At 42.0% G+C, this 26,882-nt stretch overlaps 1 protein-coding gene across 1 annotated transcript in view; it reads right to left on the reverse strand.

Moving 5' to 3' along the window:
• SLC35F3 (solute carrier family 35 member F3) overlaps positions 1–22,232 on the reverse strand; it is a 461,394-nt gene extending 439,162 nt beyond the window's left edge. The window contains exons 1-2 of the mRNA XM_037017161.2: positions 21,806–22,232; positions 21,221–21,450 (exon numbers count right to left, since the gene is read on the reverse strand). Of these exons, the coding sequence (XP_036873056.1) occupies positions 21,221–21,450; positions 21,806–21,858 (283 nt within the window). The 5' untranslated portion in view covers positions 21,859–22,232. The remainder of the gene's footprint in view (positions 1–21,220; positions 21,451–21,805) is intronic.
• Between the last annotated feature and the right edge of the window lie 4,650 nt (positions 22,233–26,882).

Raw genomic sequence — 26,882 nt, forward strand, 5'->3', positions numbered from 1 at the left:
ACACAGCGAAAGCAGTTCTAAGAGGAAGTATATAGCAATGCAGGCCTATTTAAAGAAGGAAGAACTATCCCAAATGAATAGTCTAAAGTCACAATCATTGAAACTGGAAAAAGAAGAACAAATGAGGCCCAAAGTCAGCAGTAGGAGGAACATAATAAAGACCAGAGAAGAAATAAATAAAATTAAGGAGAATAAAACAATAGAAAAAATCAATGAAACCAAGAGCTGGTTCTTTGAGAAAATAAACAAAATAGATAACCCCCTAGCCAGATTTACTAAGACTAAAAGAGAATCTACACACATAAAGAGAATAAAAAATTAGAATGGAAAAATCACTATGGACACCACAGAAAGACAAAGAATTATTAGAGAACACTATGAAAATCTATATGATAACAAGCTGGATAACCTAGAAGAAATGGACAACTTTCTAGAAAAATACAACCTTCTAAGGCTGACTGAGGAAGAAACAGAAAACCTAAAAAGACCAATTACCAGCAACGAAATTGAATTGGTAATCAAAAAACTACCCAAGAATAAAACTCCAGGGCCAGACAGATTCACTGCTGAATTTTATCAGACATATAGAGAAGACATAATACCCATTCTCCTTAAAGTTTTCCAAAAATAGAAGAGGAGGGAATACTTCAAACTTATTCTATGAAGCCAGCATCATGCTAATAACAAAACCTGGCAAAGATCCCACCAAAAAAGAAAATTACAGAGGAATATCCCTGATCAACATAGATGCAAAATTACTCAACAAAATATTAGCAAACTGAATTCAAAAATACATCAAGAGGATCATACACCATAATCAAGTGGGCACATCTCAGGGATGCAAGGAGGTTACAACATTCGAAAATCCATCAACAGCACCCACCACATCAACAAAAGGACAAAAAACCATGTGATCATCTCCAAAGATGCTGAAAAAGCATTCAACAAAATTCAACATCCATTCATGATAAAAACTCTCAACAAAATGGATATAGAGGGCAAGTATTTCAACATAAAAAAGGCCATATATAACAAACCCATAGCCAACATCATACTTAACAGCAAGAAGCTGAAAGCTTTTCCTTTAAGATTGGGAACAAGACAGGGATGCCCATTCTCCCCACTTTCATGGAGGTCCTAGCCATGGCAATCAGACAAAACAAAGAAATATAAGGCATCCAGACTGGTAAAGAGGAAGTCAAACTGTCACTATTTGCAGATGACATGATATTGTACATAAAAACTCCTAAAGAATCCACTCCAAAACTACTAGAACTAATATCTGAATTCAGCAAAGTTGCAGGATACAAAATTAATACACAGAAATCTGCTGCATTCCTATACACTAACGATGAACTAGCAGAAAGAGAAATCAGGAAAACAATTCCATTCACAATTGCATCAAAAAGAATAAAATACCTAGGAATAAACCTAACCGAGGAAGTGAAAGACCTATACCCTGAAAATTACAAGAAAGTCATAAGAGAAATTAAAGAGGACACTAACAAATGGAAATTTGTCCTATGCTCTTGACTAGGAAGAAATAATATTGTCAAAATGGCCATTCTGCCTAAAGCAACCTACAGATTCAATGCAATTCCCATCAAAATACCAACAGCATTCTTCAATGAACTGAAACGAATAGTTCAAAAATTCATATGGAACCACAAAAGACCCCAAATAGCCAAAGCAATCCTGAGAAGGAAGAATAAAGCAGGGGAGATCTTGCTTCCCAACTTCAAGCTCTACTACAAAAACACAGTAATCAAGACAATTTGGTACTGGCACAAGAACAGACCCACGGACCAGTGGAATAGAACAGAGACTCCAGATGTTAACCCAAACATATATGGTCAATTAATATGTGATAAAGGAGCCATGGATATACAATGGGGAAATGACAGCCTCTTCAACAGCTGGTGTTGGCAAAACTGCACAGCTACACTAAAGAGAATGAAACTGGATCACTGTCTAACCCCATTCACAAAAGTAAACTTGAAATAGATAAAAGACCTGAATGTAAGTCACGAAACCATAAAACTCTTAGAAAAAAACATAGGCAAAAATCTCTTGGACATAAACATGAGCAACTTCTTCATGGGCATATCTCCCTGGGCAAGGGAAACAAAAGCAAAAATGAACAAGTGGGACTATATCAAGCTGAAAAGCTTCTGTACAGCAAAGGACACCATCAATAGAACAAAAAGGCATCCTACAGTATGGGAGAATATATTCATAAATGACAGATCTGATAAAGGGTTGACATCCAAAATAGAGAAAGAGCTCATATACCTCAACAAACAAAAAGCAAATAAGCCAATTAAAAAATGGGCACAGGATATGATCAGACACTTCTCCAAAGAGGAAATTCAGATGGCCAACAGGCACATGAAAAGATGCTCCACATCACTAATTATCAGAGAGATGCAAATTAAAACCACAATGAGATATCACCTCACACCAGTTAAGATGGCCAACATCCAAAAGACAGACAATAACAAATGTTGGAGAGGATATGGAGAAAGGGGAACCCTCCTACACTGCTGGTGGGAATGTAAATTAGTCCAACCATTGTAGAAAGCAGTATGGGGGTTCATCAAAAAACTAAAAATAGAAATACCATTTGACCCAGGCATTCAACTCCTAGGAATTTACCCTAAGAATGCAGGAGTCCAGTTTCAAAAAAACATATGTACCCCTATGTTTATTGCAGCACTATTTACAATAGCCAAGAAATGGAAGCAACCTAAGTGTCCATCAGTAGATGAATGGATAAAGAAGATGTGTTACATATACACAATGGAATATTATTCAGCCATAAGAAGAAAACAAATCCTGCCATTTGCAACTACATGGATGGAGCTAGAGGCTATAATGCTCAGTGAAATAAGCCAGGCTGAGAAAGACAAGTATCAAATGATTTCACTCATCTGTGGAGTATAAGAACAAAGAAAATCTGAAGGAACAAAACAGCAGCAGAATCACAAGACCCAAGAATGGACTAACAGTTACCAAAGGGAAAGGGACTGGGGAGGATGTGTGGGAAGGGAGGGATAAGGGGGGAAAGGGGCATTATGACTCGCAGACATAATATAGGGGGGGACATGGGGAAGGCTGTGCAACACAGAGAAGACAAGTAGAGATTCTATAGCATCTATCTATGCTGATGGACAGTGACTGTAATGGAGTATGTGGTGGGGACTTGATAAGGGGGGGAGTCTATTAACCATAATTTTGCTCATGTAATTGTAGATTAATGATACCAAAATAAATGAATAAATAAATAAATAAATAAATAAAATAGAATACCTTTCATCTCCTTTTCTGAAGCCAGGTCCTCACACAAGTGGCTTTCTAATTCACTGTATTGCTTTTTCCTGCCTCCTATTCCATCAAAGTGGCATTCTTTGTTTTTCCCTTTCTGTGAAACATGTGGAAGTGTCTCATTTTAATGAGCATAAAGTACTTGGTGCCAAAGGTTTGAGCTGCTGGATTCATGGTAGATGGGAGCAGAGGTAGAGATTGTTAAATGCTAAGTGGCAGGTATTATTCACAAAATGCCAGAGTCTTGTAAGACAGCCGCATTGGATGGGACTCTATAAGGGAAGCACCAAATGCTCCCCAATCCCCTCCTCTCTCATTCTGAAATGTGGGTTTTATGATGGGAAGCATGGCCTATGAGACGTTTAGCAACAACACTATGATACAGGCAGGACAGGACAGTAACTGATAAAAACTTACTTATCCAGTTAATCCTTTGAAGTAAGCTGGAGATGTCACTTTTACCTAACAATCACCTAAAGATCAATTAATGTTTCCTAAAACAGGTAAAGACACATCTTAGGCTTCACTAGGCTAACCTGGGACTCTGGGAGGTCACAGCAACTAAGGGAGAAGGATTTCAGTAAGCAGTAATACCACCTCTTACCTCTTAGAAATACACAATTAATATTAATTTAAAACTGAGAAGAAATTTCTACTTCTCCTTAGGATGCAGGAAACCTCAAAAGAATATTACTTTACCCAAACAACAAGAAATAACTGGATGATCAACAAAATGATAATATTTACTGAGCCCATCTGAGAGCAGAGGTCTCAAGCAAACACTAAACTGAATTCCAAAGAGTGACAAGTGCCTCCAAACGGAGATGACACATATGTGTTTCACCTTTAGCACAGCATGGGAGAAAGAGAAACTTCCAAACCAGCGGGCAAGGAGAAATCCATCCAATTTAAATGCCTTCTTAAGGGCAAATGTAGTCTAATGGGTGAATTTGGAAGAGCTGGGTGTCTCAGACACAATGGGAGCTCAGACACCCTCACAAGCTCTTCTCCCAGAGCCCCAGCAAGCAGCTGGAATTTGCACTAGAAGGACTGAGAGGTCCAGAGACATAAGCTGCTTTTAGGGCAGCACAGGCTGTGGGAGGTGAGTAGGGGCTGCTGGGAGACCCACATGAAGCCTATTCACTTCCCCAACCCTCCTCTTACACAACGCGCTAGTCTTAGGTCATTCTAAGAGGCAGCAAACTCTTACCCCAGGGCCAAACAAACAAACCTAAAGGAGCAAAATCAGCTAACTCTGGGAAAGAAAAAGGAAATCCTCTTGTCCTCAGGATATAAGCAAAGATCCACTGCTACTGAGGGAGAGTTAAAAATGGAAAATTCCCAAAAACCCAAATGCAGGTCAACTGCCAGCTAACTTAATTCAGCTCCCCATACTAATGGCCTGACACAGGAAGATGTGTGCTAATTCCTGGTCATCAGTAATATGTAACTCTGGCTCTTCTGTTCTTGGACACCCACTATCCAATATTCAGTTTAATACTATGAGACAGAAACCACTTTTAATTTGAAGGATCAAGCATGCATTACTTCATAGCCTGGACATATCAGAACTTAGATACATACTCTGAACTCAGAGGAAAAATCAGTTTCTTATACCATCCCTCCCAGCAGCATGTGAAGAATGGTGAACATTCACAGGACAGTATCCCAAGCCGAGTAAGGAGCTTTGTGCTGAACTCCAGACTACTTGCACTAAAGGATAGGTGCAGGATAAAAGAAAGGCATGAGCAGCATCAGAGCCATGGGTAACCTCAGAAAGTCCTTTATTCTCCCCATTATATGAAAAGTATGGTTCTAATATTGAATTTGCTTTGCATTTTTAAAAATATTTTAAATATTACAAGTTGATAAAACTTTTTTTTCTCAAATGAACTTCCACTTTGCAATTTCCTAAAGGCTGAAAGACCAAAGAAGGGTTTCCAAAGTTACAGCCAGCAATACGTTGATTGGCTTATAATTTGAATGAGAATTAACCAAAGCATGGAAATTTAAATAAAGAGAAACCCCCAACCTTAGTTTGGGTCACTTCTTTCTTAAAAACTTGCAACTGATGTGGATAAAACTTTAAACTGAAACAATTTGTGCTGCACCATTCTTCTACCTCCTCTGTCATCTTCTAGATGCTTCCTACGGAAAACTATTAAGTAGTATAGTAAAATAATGGCAAGGAATTGCACAGAGGCCAAATACTAAGTCCCAATTATTTTTACTATGGCCTTAGTGTCCTTGCCCTTACGTATTTAAACAGCCAATGCCCGTGGTTTCCTTCAAGCATCCACTCCTTCAGAGATGCCCCTGTAGGAAAATAGTAGCTAAATCAGCAACTGGAATTTGCACAGATGGAATTCCTTTAGATTGAGGGAATGAGATGTGCTTCTATTTGCAAACACCTAAATGTCAAAAACACATGGGACTGCGGTTGGCAGTCAGCTGCTATTCAGGATGTCAGTGGAACAAGGAGGAGAGTGACAACAGAGGAGCCAGGCTGCTCTTTTCCAGCTCTGCTTTCCCTCGATGGTTACCATCCTCCGTAAGCAACCTGATCCACCCAGGGACCAATGTCTCTATATGAAGAAGCCCTTTCCTCCCAAAACCATCTTTTATAAAAAGGTTTTTAATTGAGGTATGATGTACATAGCCAAGCAGTCAGTGAATTTTCACATGCAGACACATGCCTCTAAAATAAACCCTTCACCCAAATTACCATAGGGAGTATTTCCATGTCACAAAGGAGGTTCCCTCCTGGCCCTTCCCAGTCCACACACCCTAAGCGTAACCACTCTTCTGACCTCTGTCACCACAGGTTGGTTTTGCCAGTTTCTGAACTTCATGTAGATGCAATCAGATACTATGTTGGGTCAATTCTCTTCTGCGAAGCTCACAAACTTCAACAGCAATTTGAGAACCACAGGAAAATGTGACAGTTCTATGAATGGGCTGTTCAATGGTCCTCACCCCAGCCTGCTCACAACCAGAGCCTGCCAGGTGGGAGATTATGACACCTTTTCTTGCAGTCAGAGAGAAAGTCAAAAGACCAACTACAGCTAGTTTTCCTCTGATGTCAAAGGAAACTCCTGCTGCAGTAGCACAGAGGGATAAAGACCATGAACAGGCAAGTCCTTCCTAGTCTGACACCTGATAAGATGTTCTTGGTGATGATGCTGTTCATGAGGATCTACCGCTGGCAGAATAAAGCACACTATGGTCTAGAGAAGCAGTACCTCCCTTTATCAATTATTCTCAAAGGGGCAAGTCCTAAAAGCTGGTCCTCTCAGCAACCTTGCAAAGCTTCTCCACTTCTATTACCTCTTCCACCTCCAACCAGCTTCCAGTTTCCTGTTGGACTTATTCTGTCAGAACCATCTCCACAGAGCTGCTCACCACAGACACACTGAGCTTTTAGGAGGCTGTCACAGTGGTGCAACTTTTTTCAAGGAACTTATTCAAAGTCTTCTAACTATCTTCTAGAAACAACCCAGTTAAAACCGGTGTGAAGTCTCCTGGTCACCCCTTCTGTTCCATGAAATGTGTAACCCTAGGACCAGGTGCTCCTGTGGCCCAAAAGAAATCCTCATTTTCTTGAAGAATAGCATCAGAAACCTAAATTGTTATTTCTCTTATTTTCAAAGCTTCAAAATGCAAACACCAAATCTACCATGTTTCAGTGTTTAACATAATTAAAGATGTAATCTGTATATTTTTGGTTGATATACCAAAAGAAATTAAGAGAAAAAGAGCAGTGCAATAAAAAGGAACTTTCATCCATGTGTTTCCCTTTCCAACGCCTTCACATCAGAGAGTCAAGTTGTGGGCTTTGCCTGCAGGAAACTGCAGAGGTGATTCCAATTGGACTAATTTTCTAGATAGGACTCAGATTTGTTTAGCTTCCTAAATTTTTTCTTTTACCTCTAAACTCTCATTTACAGAATAGAGGATTTCCTCTGCTATTGTAGATAAACCTTAGGTTCATTAAAATTTTGTGATGTAATCTTGCCAAATCCCTTCATTGAACATCAAAGGTCAGGGTGGCCAGGCTGGAAAGGAGACCAGGTCAATGGCACCCAGGTAGTAAATGGCTGCACTAAGACCAGAATTCAGGTATGTCATAATAATGCCTAACTGCATCTCACTACCTTGTGGCAGGTGGCCTTATCAGTCTAGTGTTCAGTCCTGTCAGTACACGAAGCTGAAAGGAAGAGGTTCACCAGGGCTGGTTCTCATCTAGGGGCTCAGCAAGGGAAGGATTGTTTTCCCACTTGTAGGATTGTGAGAAGCACTCAGTCCCTCATGGCTGTAGGACTGTGGGTTTTTTGCTGTTGGCTGGAGGCCACCTTCCATGACTCAGTTCTCTGGGCCTCCCAACAAAGCCAATTATTTCATCAAGGGAGGCAAGAGAGGGAGAATTTGCTGGCCAGATGGCATCTCATATAACATAATCACAGAAGTTATGGCACATGATGCCCTGTATTCTATAGGTTAGAAACAAGTCAGAGGCCCTACTCATGCTCAAGAAGAGGCAGGTACTCAAGGGCTGACACCAGAAGTGGGGGTCATAAGGATTGCCTTGGAGTTTGTCCACCATAACAGCGCAACCCCGATTCCACTGCTGGATGTGCATCACATCATCTCTCCTCAGTTTTAGCACTGTCATCAATGCTGCCTCTCATGAAAACTGTTTGAAATTCAAACACCACTCTTGCCTTCCACTCAGTACTCTTTCTCCAACGTGCATATTTTATTCTGAAACCGATGCATTGCTCCCCCTCCCAGCTCAAAGGACAGATACCTCTGGCATTTCTGCTTCCTCTATTCCACTGCAGGTTCCAGAGGGTCTCCCTCTCTTATTCTTAAGGCAGAGCTGCTCTTTTTTTTAATGGGAACCTCCACAACTTACAATATTGCCTCCCATTCTCATGCATTCACCTTGAAGCAAAACTCCTGTTCTCCCTATGTGGTATCTCCATTTTTCTATACACAAACAGTGATGTTCCTGCCTCCAAGGGCCCTCATCAGGTGGCTTCTGCTCAGGGTTCAGAGCTGCTAAAGGCAAATGCAGAGTCATAACAGTGTGTAGCATTTATGCAGAGCAATGCCAGAGACTAGGAAGCAACTCTGATTCCTTCTCTCTTGCTTCCAGCACATGGCAGAGCTGACAGAGCAATTTCCTTGGAAGCATCCCTCATAAGGAGGTAGCCCTCTCTCTCCAGCCTTGCCCTAATCCCTGGGAGCCAGAAGGAAAGATATAGTACTCAAGCATAAATAGATAGAGAGCTGGTCAGGAGAGATGTGAAACAGCAGGAGATAAGATGCTAGCATGCTGGAGACTCAGCCCTTGCAATGTAGTCTGTGCTACAAGCCATGAACCCTTTCAAAACAGCCTCTTTTGCAGACTCAGATACGACACTACCTGTCCACTCTCAGGTAAGGCAAGTTGTCCCCAAATTCAAGCATATTTTTACTTTACAGGGTACAAAGTTAAACCATTTAGATAAATGGGCTAGAAAGCTAAATGTCTGAAAAACAAGTGTCCTTCATAAAAAAGGATCCTGGAGCCTGAGAGAGCCCCACATGGTAAAATCAAGTCTTTTTACTTAATTAAAAACAACTTTATTGAGGTATGTTTGGCAAACAAAAGCTGTACATATTTCATCTATGTGGCTTGATGAGTTTGGAGATAAGTAGACACGCACCACAACCTGTGCCATAAATACACCCAGGTGAAGGGTATGTCTGAAGGACTGTGACAAGGGGAGGGAACCTGAAGCAAATGCTGCCACGAGGTCTCAGTGTGTTTGGGCTGCCAGAACAAAGTGCCACAGACTGAGGGGCTTTATAAACAATGGAATTTACTTCTCACAGTTCTGGAGGCTGGAAGTCTGAGGCCAAGGTTTGGGCAGGGTGGGGTTCCGGTGGGAGGGTCTCAGCGGGGTGCAGACGGCAGACTTCTCCTTGTGTCCTCAAATGGCAAAGACAGTGACAAACTCCCCAGCCTCTTCTTCTTAGGGCAGTAAGCCCATCATGAGAGCTCCACTTGTCACATCCCAAAGGCCCCACCTCCCTCACACCATCGCGGTGGGTGGTTGGATTTCAACATGTGAGTCTGGTGGGGACACATTCAGACCACAACGCTTAGGCCCAGCCCTACCTGAAGATGCTGACTGCCCAGCATGGCTGACAGCCAGAGACGTCGCTGCCTTTGAGGTGATCTTCTGCCTTCCCTGAAACAGCTTGGCAGAGTCCACTCAGTTCTCCCTGCATTTGGGGCTAAATTCTGATGTGGTAACTTCAAACCAAACCCACAGTATTTCCCTTCCAGGCCTGGACTATGCTATGCCATTGGCTACAACAATGACATTTCTTATACTGAAAATATTCACATTTATAGAAAGGTTAAGAACATAATCTAGTAAACACACATGTATCTATTATTTAGGTTCACCAAATACAAAAATTTCGCCATGTTTTGTTCATCTGTCATTCAATCTATCTGTCTATACTTGTTTTTGTTGAACCTGAAAGAACATGATAGACATAACGACGCTTTACCTTAAATACTTCAGTATCTCTTAAGAATAAGGACATTCTGCTGTTTGAATACACTAATAATATTAAGCCCAAGAAAAATAACAATATTCTATAAAATAATTTAATAAAGAGTAGAGAGCCAAATTTCCGTACCTGCCTCCAAAATGTCTTTTATACAGACATGTGATATTCTGGTTTATAGTAAATAATATATATCTGGTTTTCACCCCCATTTCTGGCCCAGAGCTCTTAAAACCCTCAGAATTTCCTAGCTGACAAGAGCAGCAAAGGCGGGATGGGTGTGTTCTGTTATTCCTAACAATCCTCTAGGAAGTACACAAGACGTTATGTTAATGAGGTGACTTCTGGAAAGCCCCTAAGGATGGGGGCTGATTGCCAAGGAGCCAACTATGATAAAAAAGTTGCCACTCTCAGTCCCACCCAAACCTCCCACCACCTCTGGGGAAGAGAGAGGGGCTGGAGGCTGAGGCATTCACCCTGGCAGATGATTTAATCAATCATGCCAACCCACTGCCTCCAGAAAAAACCAAGAGGAGGGAGCTGGGACAGCTCCTGGTCTGGTGGAAGCACAGAGGTTCTGGGAGGGCAGCACCCTGGACAGGGAAGAGAGGCTCTTCCTGCCCGGCCTTATGCATCTCTCCACCAGCCTGCTTTTAGTTACAGCCTTTCATAATAAACTGATAAGCGAGTAAGTAAAATGTTTTCCTGAGTTCTGGGAGTCACTCTAGCAAATAATTGAACCCAAGGAGGGAGTTGTGCGAACCTCCAATTTATGACCAGTTGGTCAGAAGCACAGGTGACAACCTAGAGTCGTGATTGGCCTCTGAAGTAGGGACAGTCTTGCAGGACTGAGCCCTTAACCTATGGATCTGATGCCATCTCCAGGTAGACAGTGTCAGAATTGAGGTAAACCGTAGGACATCTCACTCATGCTTCAGAATTGCCTGGTGTAGAAAAAATAATCTCCCATTTGGTAGCCAGCAATGTCAGAAGTGAAGCACTATCCAGAGGGTACTGTGTGTGATGTAAAGGAAACGATCATTTGTTTTTCCTTTACACTGTGTTTCCCCCAAAGCAACACAGACACCTCTACATAGAAAATGAGGCAGTTCTGGTACACTGCTGAGGCTGTGGGACAAGAGATCCACACCACTAGAAGATTACTATCACCTGTCATCCCCTGGCCTCTCATCAGACACAAGGTGGTCAAGGGATGCCATGTCCCTCAGCCACATCAACCAGAAAAGAGTAGAGAAATCCAGGGCCCTAAGTATTGATCTGCGTGGCTCTAGGCCACTTGCTGACCATTAGACACTATCAGTTCCAATGATGCACAGTCTTTTCTCAATGCTCAGATTCCAGCCTTTGTGCTCAGCACAAATAAGAGGTAGGAGTCAAAGAAAGAGATGAGCAAGACAGGAGAAGAGCAGTAAGCAAGATAATGGCCTCCAACAATCTCATCCTACATTTCAGCCCAAGCTCATCCATGTGTCTTAGATTCATCCACACATGGGCAAGTGGCTCCAGATCAACCAACACAATAAATCTCTGTACACAGTCCATATCTTATATTCTCAATATGATGTAAAGTAGCAGTCCCATTATTAGGATGTTTTGATTCCTATTAACATGTAAAAGTAGAGGTGCCCCTTAGAAACATCATTCCCTTCACATCTATGAGGTGGATAGCATTATGACTCTGTAGCTGAACAGCTAAGAGCATTGTTTTCAGAGTATTTCTATGGACAAGGGAATTCTCTCCTAAAGGAATTGGAGAAACTACATGAACAGAGTGTGCAGCAGTGTGGGAAAGAACTGGGAGAGCTGGCAGTAAACCCCAATGCCTCTGAATCTCAGTCCACTGCTATTTCTGCTAGTCCCCTAGTTCAAGGGAAAAACCATCTCTGGGCTCAGGCTAGCTTCCTTAGCAATTGAAAGAAACAATGGTTGCAGCGCAAAACATTAGGGAAGAAAGTGCTCAGTGAGTAACTTAATCTCATCAACCCAGTCGAAAGTATTTTCTTGTTGCATGATTTCCTGAAAACAAAAGTGTTCAATAGCCGGTGTACATCAAATGAACAAATCAGATCTCTGCATATAGTGGCAGAGCCCAAGTTCCCAATGGGAGAGAAAAAGAAGGTCCCTGAGGCTCGATACTTCACTCCGCTGCTACCTCGCTGTTCATAGTGCCCTATAATATTACACAATATTCTATATAAAATACAGAGTTTGGTATAAAGCTGGTCAATGCTGATACAAAATATCCCCAGGAAACTTAGGTAGGGAAGCACCAAAAGTAAATGTTTATCTTAAAAGTGAATCTATTCACTGCCCTTTGGAAGCAGTGAACTATTTGATGTTTGAACGAATGAATGAATGAGTGAGTGACTGGATGGATGGGTGAGTAAATAAATATACATTCACAGTTGGTTCCATTGTTTGATCCATTTCCAAATCATTCACAAATAAACCCCTTCATGAGTAGTGTTTGAAATTCCATGTGATTTCTGAAGCCCTTGCCTCACCCCCTGGGGCTTGTGAAGAGGGAGGGAGCATTATGGCAGTGGGGTCTAGTTTGAAAGTGTTCCTTCCTCCACTCTCCAGCCACCACACTTAAACTCCTCATCTCCTCCTTGAGAGAATCACAAGGTACAATGTAGCTTAGAGATAGAACAAACACAATTACACATATACAGTGCCAACTTTTCCTAGTGTCTTTAGAATAAATTCTAAATATTTAAGTTTTATCTACATGCTACTTTAAAAAAACACTGCATAAAATCAGAAAAACCTATAAAAGAATTTCTATCTTAAATATTTAAAAAAGGAAAGTTCTGACTTAAAGAATTTAGATAAACCCTTGAAATCTGTTCTTCTGGGCTAAAGGCATTTAAATAGTGTTTAAACTATTTCATTCTTTCTTTTAAAAAAAATACATACAGAGAGGGGACATCATGTCTTTCCTAGGTATTATCACACTCCAGCATAATGTATTTCTTTGTGAAAAGTGTTGCTTAAACTCCCACATGTGCATGGCGTGAGAAAATTACACAAAGCCCAACTGTTTCATACCTACAATCATATTTCTGTTTTAAGAAGAGGATATCTTATTGGTGCACATGGTGCGTGTGGGGTCACGGGGAAGACAGTGTAGCTCAAAGACAAATAGGGACTCTGTGGCATCTTACTACACTGATGGACAGTGATTGCAATGGGGTATGGAGGGACTCAATAATAAGGTGAATGTAATGGCAGCATTGTTTTTCTTGTGAAACCTTCTAAGAGTGTATATCAATGATACCTTAATAAAAAAAAAAGAAGAGGACATCTTAATATATGGTCTTTGAAAATGAGCCAACTCAAATTCTAGAAAGAAAACTAAGGAAGCAAAGTTGACAATCATTAAGAAGCATCTTTCTTCTGACTTTTTTAAATAAAACTTTGAGGGCATATCCTAATTTTTATAACATTACATTGTTACAAAGTAGATGGTGAAAAAGGATAAAAATAACTTCTTAATAGAGTCTTATCCAGTCAAGTACTGTAGATGATACATAGCAGACTGACAAAGAGAGAATCTGAATGTCACAGAAAACACTTGTGAAAACCTGAAAACTCTTCTGAGAAGTTACTTGAATATCTCTGTCTCAGGAGTCCAGAATAGCCTCTAGCCTTGCATGCTCCAAATCACCATAGAGGAGCAATTTATTCCTTACAATCTTGAATGATGTCATAAATTAAAATCACCTCAAGCTGCATGAGAGAAAAATGTGTGCCCACATCCTAGGCAATTTCTCAAGGGGTTGGTGCCCATTATTAACCAAAAGAATTTACCAGGTTCCTATCTGTACAAGTTGCTTTCTAGGCTTTGCAATAAGACAAGGAAACAAAACTGGTTTACTATTCTACCATTCAATGTACACTCACCACTGAATTAAACCAAAAGGTATCATGTAAAAAAAAAAACCCCAATTCATCTCCCTAACTGGGATTAGTAAATACTTAATCCAGCCAGGGTTACTGGGTGTCCACATCCTTCTGAAGCTCTCCAATGACGGAAGTTCCATGACCTTCAACTAAGTGTCAGAGTGATTTCTTATTTCCCATGGAAAATTGTATATATCTCCTTGCTTTGTCCCACATGGCTCTGAGTAGAACTGGCCCAGAAATCTTATTCAGATAGGAGTCTTCAGTTGCAGGAATACCCAGCTTCTGCTCACTTAGCAGGAAGGGGCTGTCTCATGCCACAGAGGTGTCCCCTGGAGCTTGCAGAAGCTGTATCACAACCTTGGCTGAGGAGGGAAATAGGACCCAGCACGGAGTACTGCAAGCCAAGGCTCCCTGTGGGTTGCTTTACATTCATTCCTGATTTTTCTCTGCAGACCAGCTTCCTCTGCCCCTCCATCTACATGGAAGTCAAAACACCTCCCTTACAGCATCTCCTCCACTCAAAATATCACCCCAGACCACACCACAATCTCCAAGCTTTAATTTCAAATTCTAGGAGGGAGATAATGATTGAGTTAATGTGGGTCAAGAGTCCACCCCAATCTAATCCATGGTGCCCAGGAGGAAGATGATGCATGTCTGGTGCCCCCCTGAAGCTCTGGTGCAGGGCAGTGAAGGGGCTCAGTGAACTGGGAAGGCAACCCAAAGGTGTTGGCTCCAACTGTTCTCATAAAGACTATGTAATATGCCTGTTTTACCTTTCCCTTCCCCAACACTTTAATCTTGCCTGTAGAACACATTTCAATTCCATGGATCCACTTTCTCTTCTTCCAGGGCCCTGCTCATTTTTCCATATCATCTGTAAAGTGAGGTTATCAAAGCTAGACAGAACACTTTGATGACACTGGCTAATGTTAAGCTCTAGGAAAAAGACTGCTTGTCAGTGTTTTTAGCTAAGTTAGAGGGAAGATCCAGGGGACCAAGCAATGGGATCCCATTTCTTGACTCACAAAGGCAATCAGAAATGTCAATGCAGGATAATTCTCTATGACCCCACAGAAAGATAGATGCTTAGGAGTTGTGTGTGTGTGTGTGAGAATGACCTTATTTGTACATTGAACAAATGTTTATTGATTTAGATGCCAAAGACACTATGTCATCTAGGCATAGGATCTCCATAGCTCTGAAGTACTGAGAGCCACACTGAGGTGCATGACCTCACAGAGCTCTCCACCAGTACTTTTCAACCACACACTTACTTAGCCATGACAACATGCAAGAGAAGTGACAGCACCATGGGAGCTGCTGGCAAGGACACCTCAGCAGATCTAACATGCAGGAAGGCTCCCTGGAAGAAGTGATGCTTACACTGACACCTACATGAGTAAGGTGACATGCTCCAGTGGCGCCCCCTGATGACACGCATCAGATGACTAGAGCACAGGTACTAGAGTCAGTTTCTGCCCACAGGCCAACTTCAGCTTTTATATTCCTGTGCTGCTAGGCTCCTGTTAAGCTGGATTACCTTCTAGTCATAGATTGTGCACATGTCTGCACATATACTGTTCCTCTACCTGGAAGGCAAACTTCCCCTGCACCACTTCCTGAGGCTACTACTGCTCCAGCTTCTGAACTGAACTTGCCACTGTGAGAAAGGCCTCTGGAAACACCCCACACCAGTCTGTGTGTGTGTGTGTGTGTGTGTGTGTGTGTGTGTGTGTGTGTGTGCTCCTGACCATTCATTTTTTTATATATTTTTTGAAGTATAGTTGAGACACAATATTATATTGGTTGCAAGTGACTTTACAGTTATCTACATTATTAAATGCTCACCCCAACTAGCATAGTTACTACCATAGAAAGATGTTATAGAACAACTGACTATATTCTCTATGCTGTACTTCCCCACTCCTTATCACACCCGTTCACCGCTTCTCTCCCTCTAGTCTGTGAGATTCAAAGGCAAAGATTTTGCCTTTCATCACTTACCACTATATCCTGCCACAGTAAATGCTCCAAAAGTTTGCTAAATGAATAAACAAAAAGAAAGGAACACTTATAGATGCCAAGCAAAGTGCTAGATGCCGTGTATACATTATTTCATTTAATCTTCATGACAATCCTGAAAACTAGTTATATTATCCCCATTTATAAATAAGAGAACAGAGGCTTACAGTGGTGGGTAACTTGCCAGCATACAAATTGCTACAAAGGGACAGAGCTGAGATGTGAACGCAACTGACTGTAATTCCATTTCCTCTGCTTCTCCTGACATGAAAGATGCAAGGGTTGTCCCTCCTTCAGGGCTACCATTCAAATTGGCAGCCTTTTCGACACTCAGCAGAACACTTAACAGAGCTCCATGGCTAATACATTGTGGATTAATTTTATAATGCAACTAACCTGAATTTTTCCATCTGCTTACAAAAAGGACAAATGTTCACAACTGGATGTTTTAAACCAGGTACTTTGTACACAGAATGAAGATAGACTTCTGAAGAATAGTGAGAAATCCCTTTGCCCCAGCCTCTCTTAAAGCCTGGAAGATTCTGCTTCCCTGGAAGTGAGAACATCCATTTGCCCTTCACGACCAGACACAATGTGTTTATAACCCCTGTCAATGATCTGAGTATACGGGGGGAGCACTGTGTTTCTTCAAAAAATAAAATTCTGCATTTTAATTTTTCAAATCTCAGAAAACTACTTTTCACATTGTTACCTGTTTAATTTATTCTCTGAGACATTAGAAAATGTTATGCTCTATGCTCGCCCCACCCCCACCACTCTCCAATTTGTTTACTTTTAAAATCTTTTCCATCTAGTACTTCATATGCCAAGCTCTATTCTAGAATAAGCATTTACAACCAAATTATAAATCTCTTACAAGTGGGTCATTTTTGAATTGCTGACCTGACCTTTACTATTTTGGGAGGATCAAACAGAAGTTGCTCACCATGAATTCAATTATCCTATGAGCCACTGACTCAGTTATCATGGGGAACAACATCAGCAACTATATTCACAGTTCAGTCTGAGAGGGCACAGAGTAAAAAGGTAGTCTTTCCCCACCTCTGTCCCCACCTCCTACAAACCCTTGTAACATGTGAAACCTGGAGGATTCTGAAACACGACGTTTCCTTGTCACCAGGTGAGTTATTTGATGGTCGACATTCGTTCAGTTTGAAGTACCAAACCTTCCCCCAGAGAACCAGGTTTTGCTCCGTCATCCCCGCACTTCCTCTCCTAGGTTCCAGTGGCCTATGGGGAGGCTGGGACAGATCAGAGAAGGGGTAGCCATATGGGACAAGCTTCCCCCTATTCTACAAATGTCTTAAAACAAGACATTTTTTAGAAATCATTTTTATCTAAACACACCAACTCCACACAGTGTTTTATACATCTACTCAAAAGACAGTTCTATCTCATTTTAGTCAGTAAATATGCTCTGCCCAAGAGCTAGTCCTAAAAAGTTTCTTTACTAGAAAATCGTTTAAGAGCTCACTATTTGCAAACATCCACTGGGGAAAGCTTTTGCAAAGGAAAACCCCCACTCCATATAAAGAACGGATGCTACTTCCTAGATGCAGGTATTTGTTGATCCATGTTTCTTGCCACAAAGCACATCTGTATAGTGAACCATACTGGTTCCCATCACTTAGCTCTGTATTCTGGCATATAGAAAATGCTCCAAACAAATGCTAAATGAAAATAAAGGAGCATTTATAGATGGTCCTTCATCCTGCATAAGAGTCTCCTTCTGGGATCTCTAAGATAAAGCTATTTCAATCCTCTCGGTATGGAAATGGCACAGGCCCCACCTGTTAAATGCCTAGGCCTAGCTGTCCACTGTAGCAATGGCTTATTCCTGATCTTTGCCCACCTCCTCCCTAACTGGTGTCTATACCAGAGAAATGAGAAAGCAAGAGGGAAGCCGACAATATTCCAGTAGGTCGCTTCTCTTCTGCTGTCAGACAAGGTGGGTGTTAAATGCCCATTGTTCTGAACTCTAAAGCACTTGCTCAGGTTATCAGTTTATGGTGAGTGGGTACAGAATCATGTACTGGCAGATGTAATAGACTCTTTCAGAAGGCTGTTCAGTCTAACCTGACCCATCATGAAAACCGAGGAAGTGGTCCAGGAAGCATGACAAGAGGAGGAGATCAGGAATCCAGCAGAGAAGCCTGCTGGGTTAGCACCACGGGTCAACAGAAAACAGTTCACTTGGAGCATAAATTTGGCACTAGGGTCTGAGGGCCTCTTGAACTCACAGGCACTCCTGGGGATATGCACTCTGCCTGGAAACATTTTGGGTTGTCATTATGGGGCAGAGGCAGGGAGTGTGTTTGAGGCCCAGCATGCAGCCATAGGACCTATAACACACAGGACAGCCCCCCACCATACAGAATGACTCCATATAAAATGTCACTAGTGCTGATTTTGAGAAACCCTGGATTAAACCAAAGACAGCTATCAAGAATTCTAGTCTAATCCATGGTCCAGAAACCAAGGATGGCACTTGTGATGGAACAACAAACAAGGAAGGAAAGAAAGAATTCCAAACTAACAGGAAGTCAGCATACATAATTAAATGAAGCAGATCACTTCAGAGGTACAGTTAAAAGTTCTCTCTCCCTGAGGTCAATATTTCAGGCAGCACCTATTCACTCACTCAACAAATATTTACTGAACAACTACTGTGGACCATGCACTTTCCGGTCTTGGGACCAACTCACAGCTAAAATTCCAAGGAACTCCTAAGAATACTGCCCAGTTGTTTGGGTCAAAAACAGGGAATGTGAAGCTCAGAGGACTTTAGCCGCTGAGAAGAAGAATTCGACCTGTCCTACCTGCTGCTTATAGTTTAATTCTCAGTTAAATGTTCCATACAAACCAGTGCTCTAAGACCCAGGGACCCTTAAGATTTTTTAAAAGCAATTCCTTACCAGAAATCCATTGTCTGGAGTGAAACCTGTTCATCTCACTGACAGGGCTGAGAAGAGTGAGCAAAGATGATTCTGCACTATTCACAATTATCCCCCTCTAACTTAACTGCCCAAAACAAAGTAAAAAAATTAAGACAATAAGAATGAAAATTTGGCCATTCAGATACTTTCTGCTACTACAAAAGCAGCTCACTTATACTGCTTAAGTAGTCTTAAAAACTCACCAGGCAGCTCCTGCAATGGGGACATAGTTAAGCCACTTTGAAAGATGACTAAAAGGCGACAGAACATCAAGGATTAAAGCTTGGAGCATTCCATAATTTGCTATGGAGACCATGAAAAGAACATTTACTTTGCAGTCATTATTTCTCCCAGTTTGGTGGGTGTGATTATTAACCAACAGACAAAATGACTGATACCAACATATAGATAACCCTCTTTATTTTATTACTTTTTCCTAGTTGGGTAGAAATGGCAAACAGCCAAAGTACTGCCCTAAAATGTCTTTGGCTATATTAATAAAACATTAGCTTCTCTAAATTTAAGCTTAAAATCCAATTAATCCATCAAAATGTCAGTTGTCACCTAAAGCATTTTAGTAAGAAGGAAATACCTTGGAATACAGAAGAATCTTCACAGGAATAGAGTGTGGAGTGAGGTGACTTTGACTTTATTCATCTCACAACAATCACTGTAGTCTTGTCTGCTAATGTTTATTGCTTGACTGAAGCCTCAGAGAAAGGGTGTTTAAAAATACTACCAGTGGTACAAGAGGCTCTTATTCCATATGCCTTTACCCTCTCTGAATTATAAAGTGTGTTTGTACCAAGCATAGTTATTACTGCTATAAGCTCCCCACCGGTTCCCAAAGTCACAAACCTCAGTGAAAATTTCTATGAGGCACGTGGGGCCAGTCACAAATCGACTTGTAATGACGAGCCTTATTATGACTTCAGGGGCTGAACAGATGACTCCATGAAGGCAGTCATTTGTACCATTGTCTTTAATTACTAAGAAAGCAGGGCACAGGAATAAGATGTGGAAGATTTCTAATAGAAATTCAGAAGGCAGAAATAGAAATTGAGTGTCCAATCCTTATCTATAAGAGAAATGGTTTCCAATGGGCTTTCATTCTTGTTACTCTATGCCCAGTGTTTACCAAATGAAAAAAGAACTTGCTTCCTTGTCTTCTGTGATTCAAAGCCAATTTATCAGCTACAATTTTAGCAGCAGAAGCAGATTGGAGGAAACACAGATAACCTTTTAAAGGTTTATACAAAGGTAAATGCAATCACCAAGGTCCCTTTAAAAACAAGGGCATAAAAACAAAACATTAAAATCCTATGTTTCTTCCTGCAAATAAAGTAACAAGCTAACTGGTAGCACACCATTGACCTCTGGCTTGGAATCAAGATTTTGGAAAAAACTAAAGATAGATATATTTTCAGAGCTGAATATGATTAATTTGCAGAAGCCTGATTCTTTTTCCTAAGGACCAATAAAGTACATTCCAAATTCAAGCAATGAAGGGTAAAAACACTTCACCATCATTAAGCTATTAGTATCTACTACAAATGGAATGAAGCAATACTCATTTCCTATACTGACTGAGGTGGTAAATGACAATCTTTTTTGCCATGTCAAATGGTACTGATGGAACCACCTAATTATGGTTTACAATTACAGGTGTATGGAGTTTTGTTGTAGCCAACTACTTCCATCCAAAGTGAGAAAATAAAATGTCCATCAAATTAGTCCTGGTCGCACAGGTAATGTTTGCATAACTGATCACAGAAATTGCCACAGCCCACTGTGGTATCAGCTGGGGCCCACTGGCAAAGAAAAGTTTCAGCTTCTCCACCTGGCACTAACCATTTAGCTCGAGGGGATCAAATGCCAGTATCTAGAATTAGCCATACATAACCTCTATTTTGAGGAAAGATGAAGACCTGGGGCAAAGGGAGAGAATGAGATCCAAAATGTAGGCCCCAAGAACTGTCCTTCATCCTCCTGGCTCAGGAGACAGAGGGAAGAGTTAAAATCCAGGCGGGCTAAGTGTGCAGTCTCTAACAGCAAGCTGAGCCCCGACCCACCAGAGGCAAGTTACACTTTCAAACCCACAGGGAAGATACACAGTGCAGGACGCACTGAGCTTCCAGTCTGTCTCCCTTACTGTCTATCTCAAGAGCAAGGGGATTTGGATGGGGAGACGTGTGTGGGAAGGGTAAGAGAATGGATCATAAATTTCCAAAGGTCCAGGAGTACTCTGTCTCCAGGCCTCTTTTAAAAGTTGCAGACCCAGGTCTGTGTCTGCGGACAGGAAAGTGGGGGGTGGGGAGAGACGGCGGCCGGGTGCATGGCTGCGCGTCTCCCAGGCTGCTGGCACAGCTCTAGGGGGGTCGGACCGGCGACGAGGTAAATGAGGGGAGGGGTCTTACTTCTGTAGCTCGCCGCCCAGGGCTGGTAGCCGTAGTAGCCGGTGATGCGCAGGATCCGCTCCTCGATGGACGTGAGCCCCACGGGCCCGCTGGTGAGGTCCTCCACGGAGCGCGACCATTTCAGATCCTCTTTAATCGCCTCGTCCACCACCAAGTACTTGAGCTGCCGCAGCTGAGGGCTGATGTCGGAAAGTCTCCGGGGGCTGACGTCCGGTGACCTCCTCATGCCACTGAGGCCGCGGGCAGGTGGGCGGGGAGGGAGAGACGAGGGGACTCTGGTGAGGAGCCGACCAGAGGGCAAGCAAGAGCGCAGCCCTGGCTCTCCAGGGGCAGGTGCCGCCGAACGGCTGGCGCTGCTCCCCTCCGGTCTCCCGCCGCCCACCCCAGCGCCCCCGGCAGCCTGGGCGTCGGGTCCCGTCTGACTCCCGAGTCCGCCCCTGGACACCAGGGACAGCGCAGGTCGGAGAGAGCGGCGAAGGGAGAGGATGCCCTAACTTCCCGAGCAGCTCCGCCGCGCGCCGCCCCTTCCCGAGACCCAGACTACCCGACGTCCCGGCTGCAGAGGGCCACCCGGGCGCTACTCACATGGCGATGCTTTTGCCCCTGGGTGCGCCGCCGGGAAACTCTCGGATCCCCATAGGCAACGGTAGAGTAGGGCCGGAGGCACCCAGGCTTAAAGCTGAGGGGCCAGGGGCCAGAACCGTCCGCAGGCGCAGCCCCGGGCGAAGGGGCGCGCTGCCCGCTGAGGGTCCACACGGCGCCCGCCGCCCGTGCGCGCCCGCGCCCGCAGTCCCCGAGACCGTCCGCGGCGGCGCGACTCAGGCGCGGCGGCTGAGCCGGCTCCAGCCGGTCCGCGGCGCTCGCTGCGGTGAAACGCCACGGGGCAGAGCGCGCGCCGCGACCCTCTCCTGTCGAGGTCGCCCCCCGCCCCCCGGCGCGGCGCGGCGCGGCGGGGGAGCCGCGGGGCCCGGAGCTCCGGAGCCGAGGGCACTCTCGAGGCACCTGGCGGGCGGGATGTGCCGGCCAGGATCACAGGAGCCAGGCGGGGGCGCTGCTACCCTCTTCCCGCCCAGGGCATGCGCTCGGCTCCCGCGGTCCGCCCGGCAACCTTGGGGCGTGGGGCCCGCACCCCGTCCCCTCTCTTGTGGCTTGCCAGGCCTTCTGCTTCGAGTTCAGTAGTTCAGTTTCAATCTCTCAAACCTCCCCTTCCCTCTCTCCCTCGCTACCCTCCTCTCCCTTTCTCACCTCATTCTAAAATAATGAATAAGACTACTTGGAAAAACAGAAACCTGGCTCCACATCCACAAAAACCGTGCTCCGAGTGCCAAACAAGTGGCGTTTCATAGGCAAAGCTGAGGCACAGGTGAATTGATTTATTTATTAGGCTTGGGGATACTTCAGTCAGGCCTGGCCCTCAGAGAACCTGCTTTCTCATTGATGGCACAGTTAATATATTAGTTCTCTCTTAGATTTACGTTTAATTTAGGCTTTAATTGTTTTTTCAGTCCGCAAGCTGTTCTGTCCAGAACACCTAATCATGCTTCATGTTTTCGTTTCATAAAAAATACCAGTTAACTGGGCAAATTTAAAAAATACAGAAATATGTAAAGAAGAAAATAACCATTATCCAGCCAAAAAAGACTACTTAGAATTATGTGTATTCCCTTCCACCCTTATTAATGTAAAATACATTTTTCACAAAATCAGAATCAAATTGCCTACACTACTTTTGTTAATGCTTTTTAGGTTTAAGATTGTATTGTCTGAGGGTTTAACACCCAAAATATATAAAGAACTTAGACGCCTCAACACCCAAAAAGCAAATAACCTCATTAACAAATGGGCAGAGGATATGAAGAGACAGTTCTCCAAAGAAGAAATTCAGATGGCCAACAGACACATGAAAAGATGCTTCACATCACTTATCATCAGGGAAATGCAAATTAAAATTACAATGAGATATCACCTCACACCAGTAAGGATGGCCAGCATTAAAAAGACTAAGAACAACAAATGCTGGCAAGGATGCAGAGAAGGGGAACCCTCCTACACTGCTGGTGGGAATGTAAGCTAGTTCAACCATTTGTGGAAAGCAATATGGAGGTTCCTCAAAAAACTCAAAATTGAAATACCATTTGACCCAGGAATCCCACTCCTTGGAATTTACCCAAAGAATACAACTTCTCAGATTGAAGAAGACTTATGCACCCTATGTTTATCACAGCACTTTTTACAATAGCCAAAATACGGAAGCAACCTAAGTGCCCATCAGAAGATGAATGGATAAAGAAGAGGTGGTACATATACACAATGGAATACTATTCAGCCATGAAAAAGAAACAAATCCTACCATTTCCAACGACATAGATGGAGCTGGAAGACATTATGCTCAGTGAAATAAGCCAGGTGGAGAAAGACAAATGCCAAATGATTTCCCACAATTGGGGAGTATAACCATGAAGCAAAACTGAAGGAACAAAATGGCAGCAGACTCAGAGACTCCAAGAATGAACTAGTAGTTACCAAAAGGGAGAGGTGTGGGAAGGTGGGTGTAGAGGGAGGGAGAAGGGGATTGAAGGGGTGTTATGTTTAGTATGCATGGTATGGGGGATCAGGAGAACAGTGTAGCACAGAGAAGGCACATAGTGGATCTGTGGCATCTTGCTGTACTGATGGACAGTGACTGCATTGGGGTATGGGTGGGGACTTGATAATATAGGTAAACGTAGTAACCACATTGTTTTTTCATGTGAAACCTTCATAAGAGTGTATATCAATCATACCTTAATAAAAAATTTTTTAAAAAAAGATTGTATTGTCTCAGCAAACTAGGAAGAGAGGAGAACATCCTCAAAAGAATTAAGGATATCCGCAGAAATGTAAAGCTATTACCGTTCTTAATGGAATGAAACTAGAGGTTGTTAAGACAAGGCTCAAGGGAAGGATATCTCTTCTCACTACTCCTTTTCAATATTGTACTGCGTGTCCCAGCTAATGCAATTAGACAAGAAAAGAATTTAAAAGTATTTCTGTTGAAAACAAAGAAATGTCTTTGTTCACAGAGGACAAGATCATCTTTGTAGAAAACCTAAAACAATCAGCCAAAAATTTTCCCGGAATGAATACTGAGTATAGCAAGTTTGCAGGATACAAGTTTAATGTACAGAAGTCACTCAACTTCCCAATTACCAGTAATGAACAATCAGAATTTGACATTTAAAATGTAATACCACCTACATTAGCACACACAAAAAATACTTAGGTATAAATATAATATGTACAAAATCTTTATGAGGAAAATTATGAAACTCTGATGGAAGAGATAAAAACTGAGCAAATGGAAAGGTATTCCATATTCATGAGTAGGAAACAATATTAAGGTGTCAGTTCTTTCCAACTTGATATATAAATTTGGTGTAATTCCAATCAAAATCTCAGCAAATTTTATTTTGTGGATATCAACAAGGAGGTTCTAAACTTGATATGGAAAGACAATAGACCCAGAGAAGCCAACAAAATATTAGAGAAGAACAAAGTTGAAAGATTGACACTACTCAATTTTAGGATGTACTATAAAACCGCAGTAAACAATAGAGTGTGGTATTGGTGGAAGAATAGACAAATAAGTACATGGAAGAAAATAGCCCAGAAATAGACCCACATAAATTAGTCAAGTGATCTTTGACAAAAGAGTAATATCAGTTCAATGGAGAAAGGAGAGTGTTTTCAACAAACGGTGTGAACAATTGGACATCTACATGCAAAACAATGATCATACATCTAAATATATAAGACAAAACTAAGAAACTCTTAGAAGATAACATAGGGTAAAGTCTACATGACCTTGGGTTTGGTGATGACACTTTACATACAAAAATCAAAGGCATGATCCTTGAAAGAAAAAACGTAATAAACTGGACTTCATTTAAATTAAAAATTTCTGCTCTGCAAAAGACATTTTCAAGAGAATGAGATAGAAAACCATAAGCTTATATAAAATATGTGCAAAAGACATATCTGGTAAAGGACTGTTATCTAAAATAAGAACCCTTAAAACTCAACAATAAGAAAATGAACAACTTGATTTAAAATTTGGCAAAATATATGAATAGTTTACCAAAGATGATAATGATGGCCAGCCACATGTGAAACAATGCTCAACATCATGTGTCATTAGGAATTACAAATTAAAACAACGAGTGAGATACCAGTACACACCTGCTAGAATGTATACAGTAAAAAACACTGACAACACCAAATGCTGATGACGATGTGGAGTAACTGAAATTCCCATTCATTGCTTGTGGAGCTGCAAAATGGTACAGCCACTTTGGAAGACAATTATAGTTTCTTGTGAAGCCAAATACTCATACCAACAATCCAGCAATCACACACCTTGGTATTTGTCTGTATTGGTATAAACTTAAATCCACTCAAAAACCTGTATACAAATATTTATATCAGTTTTACTCATAATTGCCAAAACATGGAAACAACCAAGATGTAAGAAACTATATAGTACATGCATACAATGGTATATTATTCAGTGATAAAAATAAGTGAACTATCAAGCCATGAAATGACACAGAGGAACCTTAAGTGTCTATTGCCAAGTGAAAGAAGCCAATCTGAAATGCTGCACACTATATGATCCCAGCTATATGACTTGTGGAAGAGCAGAGCCACAGAGACAGTAAAAAGATCAGTGGTATCCAGGGATTCATGGTGAGCAGTAGAGAGGGTGGGATGAATGAGTGAGGGATTTTTAGCACAGTGAAATTACTCTGTATGATATTATAATGCTGGATACATATCCTTATACATTTGTCAAAATCTGTAGATTGTAACACACCAAGAGTAAACCCTAATGCTAACTCTAGACTTCTGTGGATAATGCTGTGTCAGTGTTGGTTCATTGATTGTCACAAACATACCACACTGATGGGAGTCCCTGATGTTGCTGAGGAGGCTATGTGTGTATGTGAGGGTGGGAAGTATTTGTGAACTCTCTGTACTTTCCTTTCAATTTTGCTGTGAACCTAAAATAGCTCTAAAAAAATTAAGTCTGCTAATTTAAAAAATTATGTTTTGCAGCTTTCTAGTGTTACAATATTCTTCTAAGATAGCATTTTTACTAGATGTATCATTATTTTTAGGCCTGTTATAAAAACAACAAAACCATTGTAAAAAAGTAACAAGTAACATCTAGGTGTATAAATACAAAATTAATATTCTCCACAATTGTACATGATTTTGAACCTTTCTTTTATGAAAGCCTTAGGGGCAAGTTGTTTCTGTGTGTGTATGTGTGTGGTGTGTGTGTGAGAAAGGTTTCTTCTGTATCCCTCTTCTGAGACTCTGGGACAGGCCTATTTTCCTTCACTTAAAACATCTCATTTTAAGCTGATTTTGGATTGCTGTAAAGAATGTTTCAACTCGTGTTTCTAGAGCATCCCCAGAGGATCAGGATCACCTGACATCAGAATCACTCAAGACAGATGTTTAAGATGCTGATTCTGAATTATCATCTCTCAGTATGGGTGTGGGAATTTTCTCCACACCACCAAATTCCCCAGGTGGACACTTCGCACATTATGTGAGAACCACTCATGTGAATAATGGAGGTTACGTGAACTTAGACTCCTCCGCGTTGCTTGTACAG

Source organism: Manis javanica, chromosome 7, assembly GCF_040802235.1.
Source record: "Manis javanica isolate MJ-LG chromosome 7, MJ_LKY, whole genome shotgun sequence".
Lineage (NCBI taxonomy): Eukaryota > Metazoa > Chordata > Mammalia > Pholidota > Manidae > Manis > Manis javanica.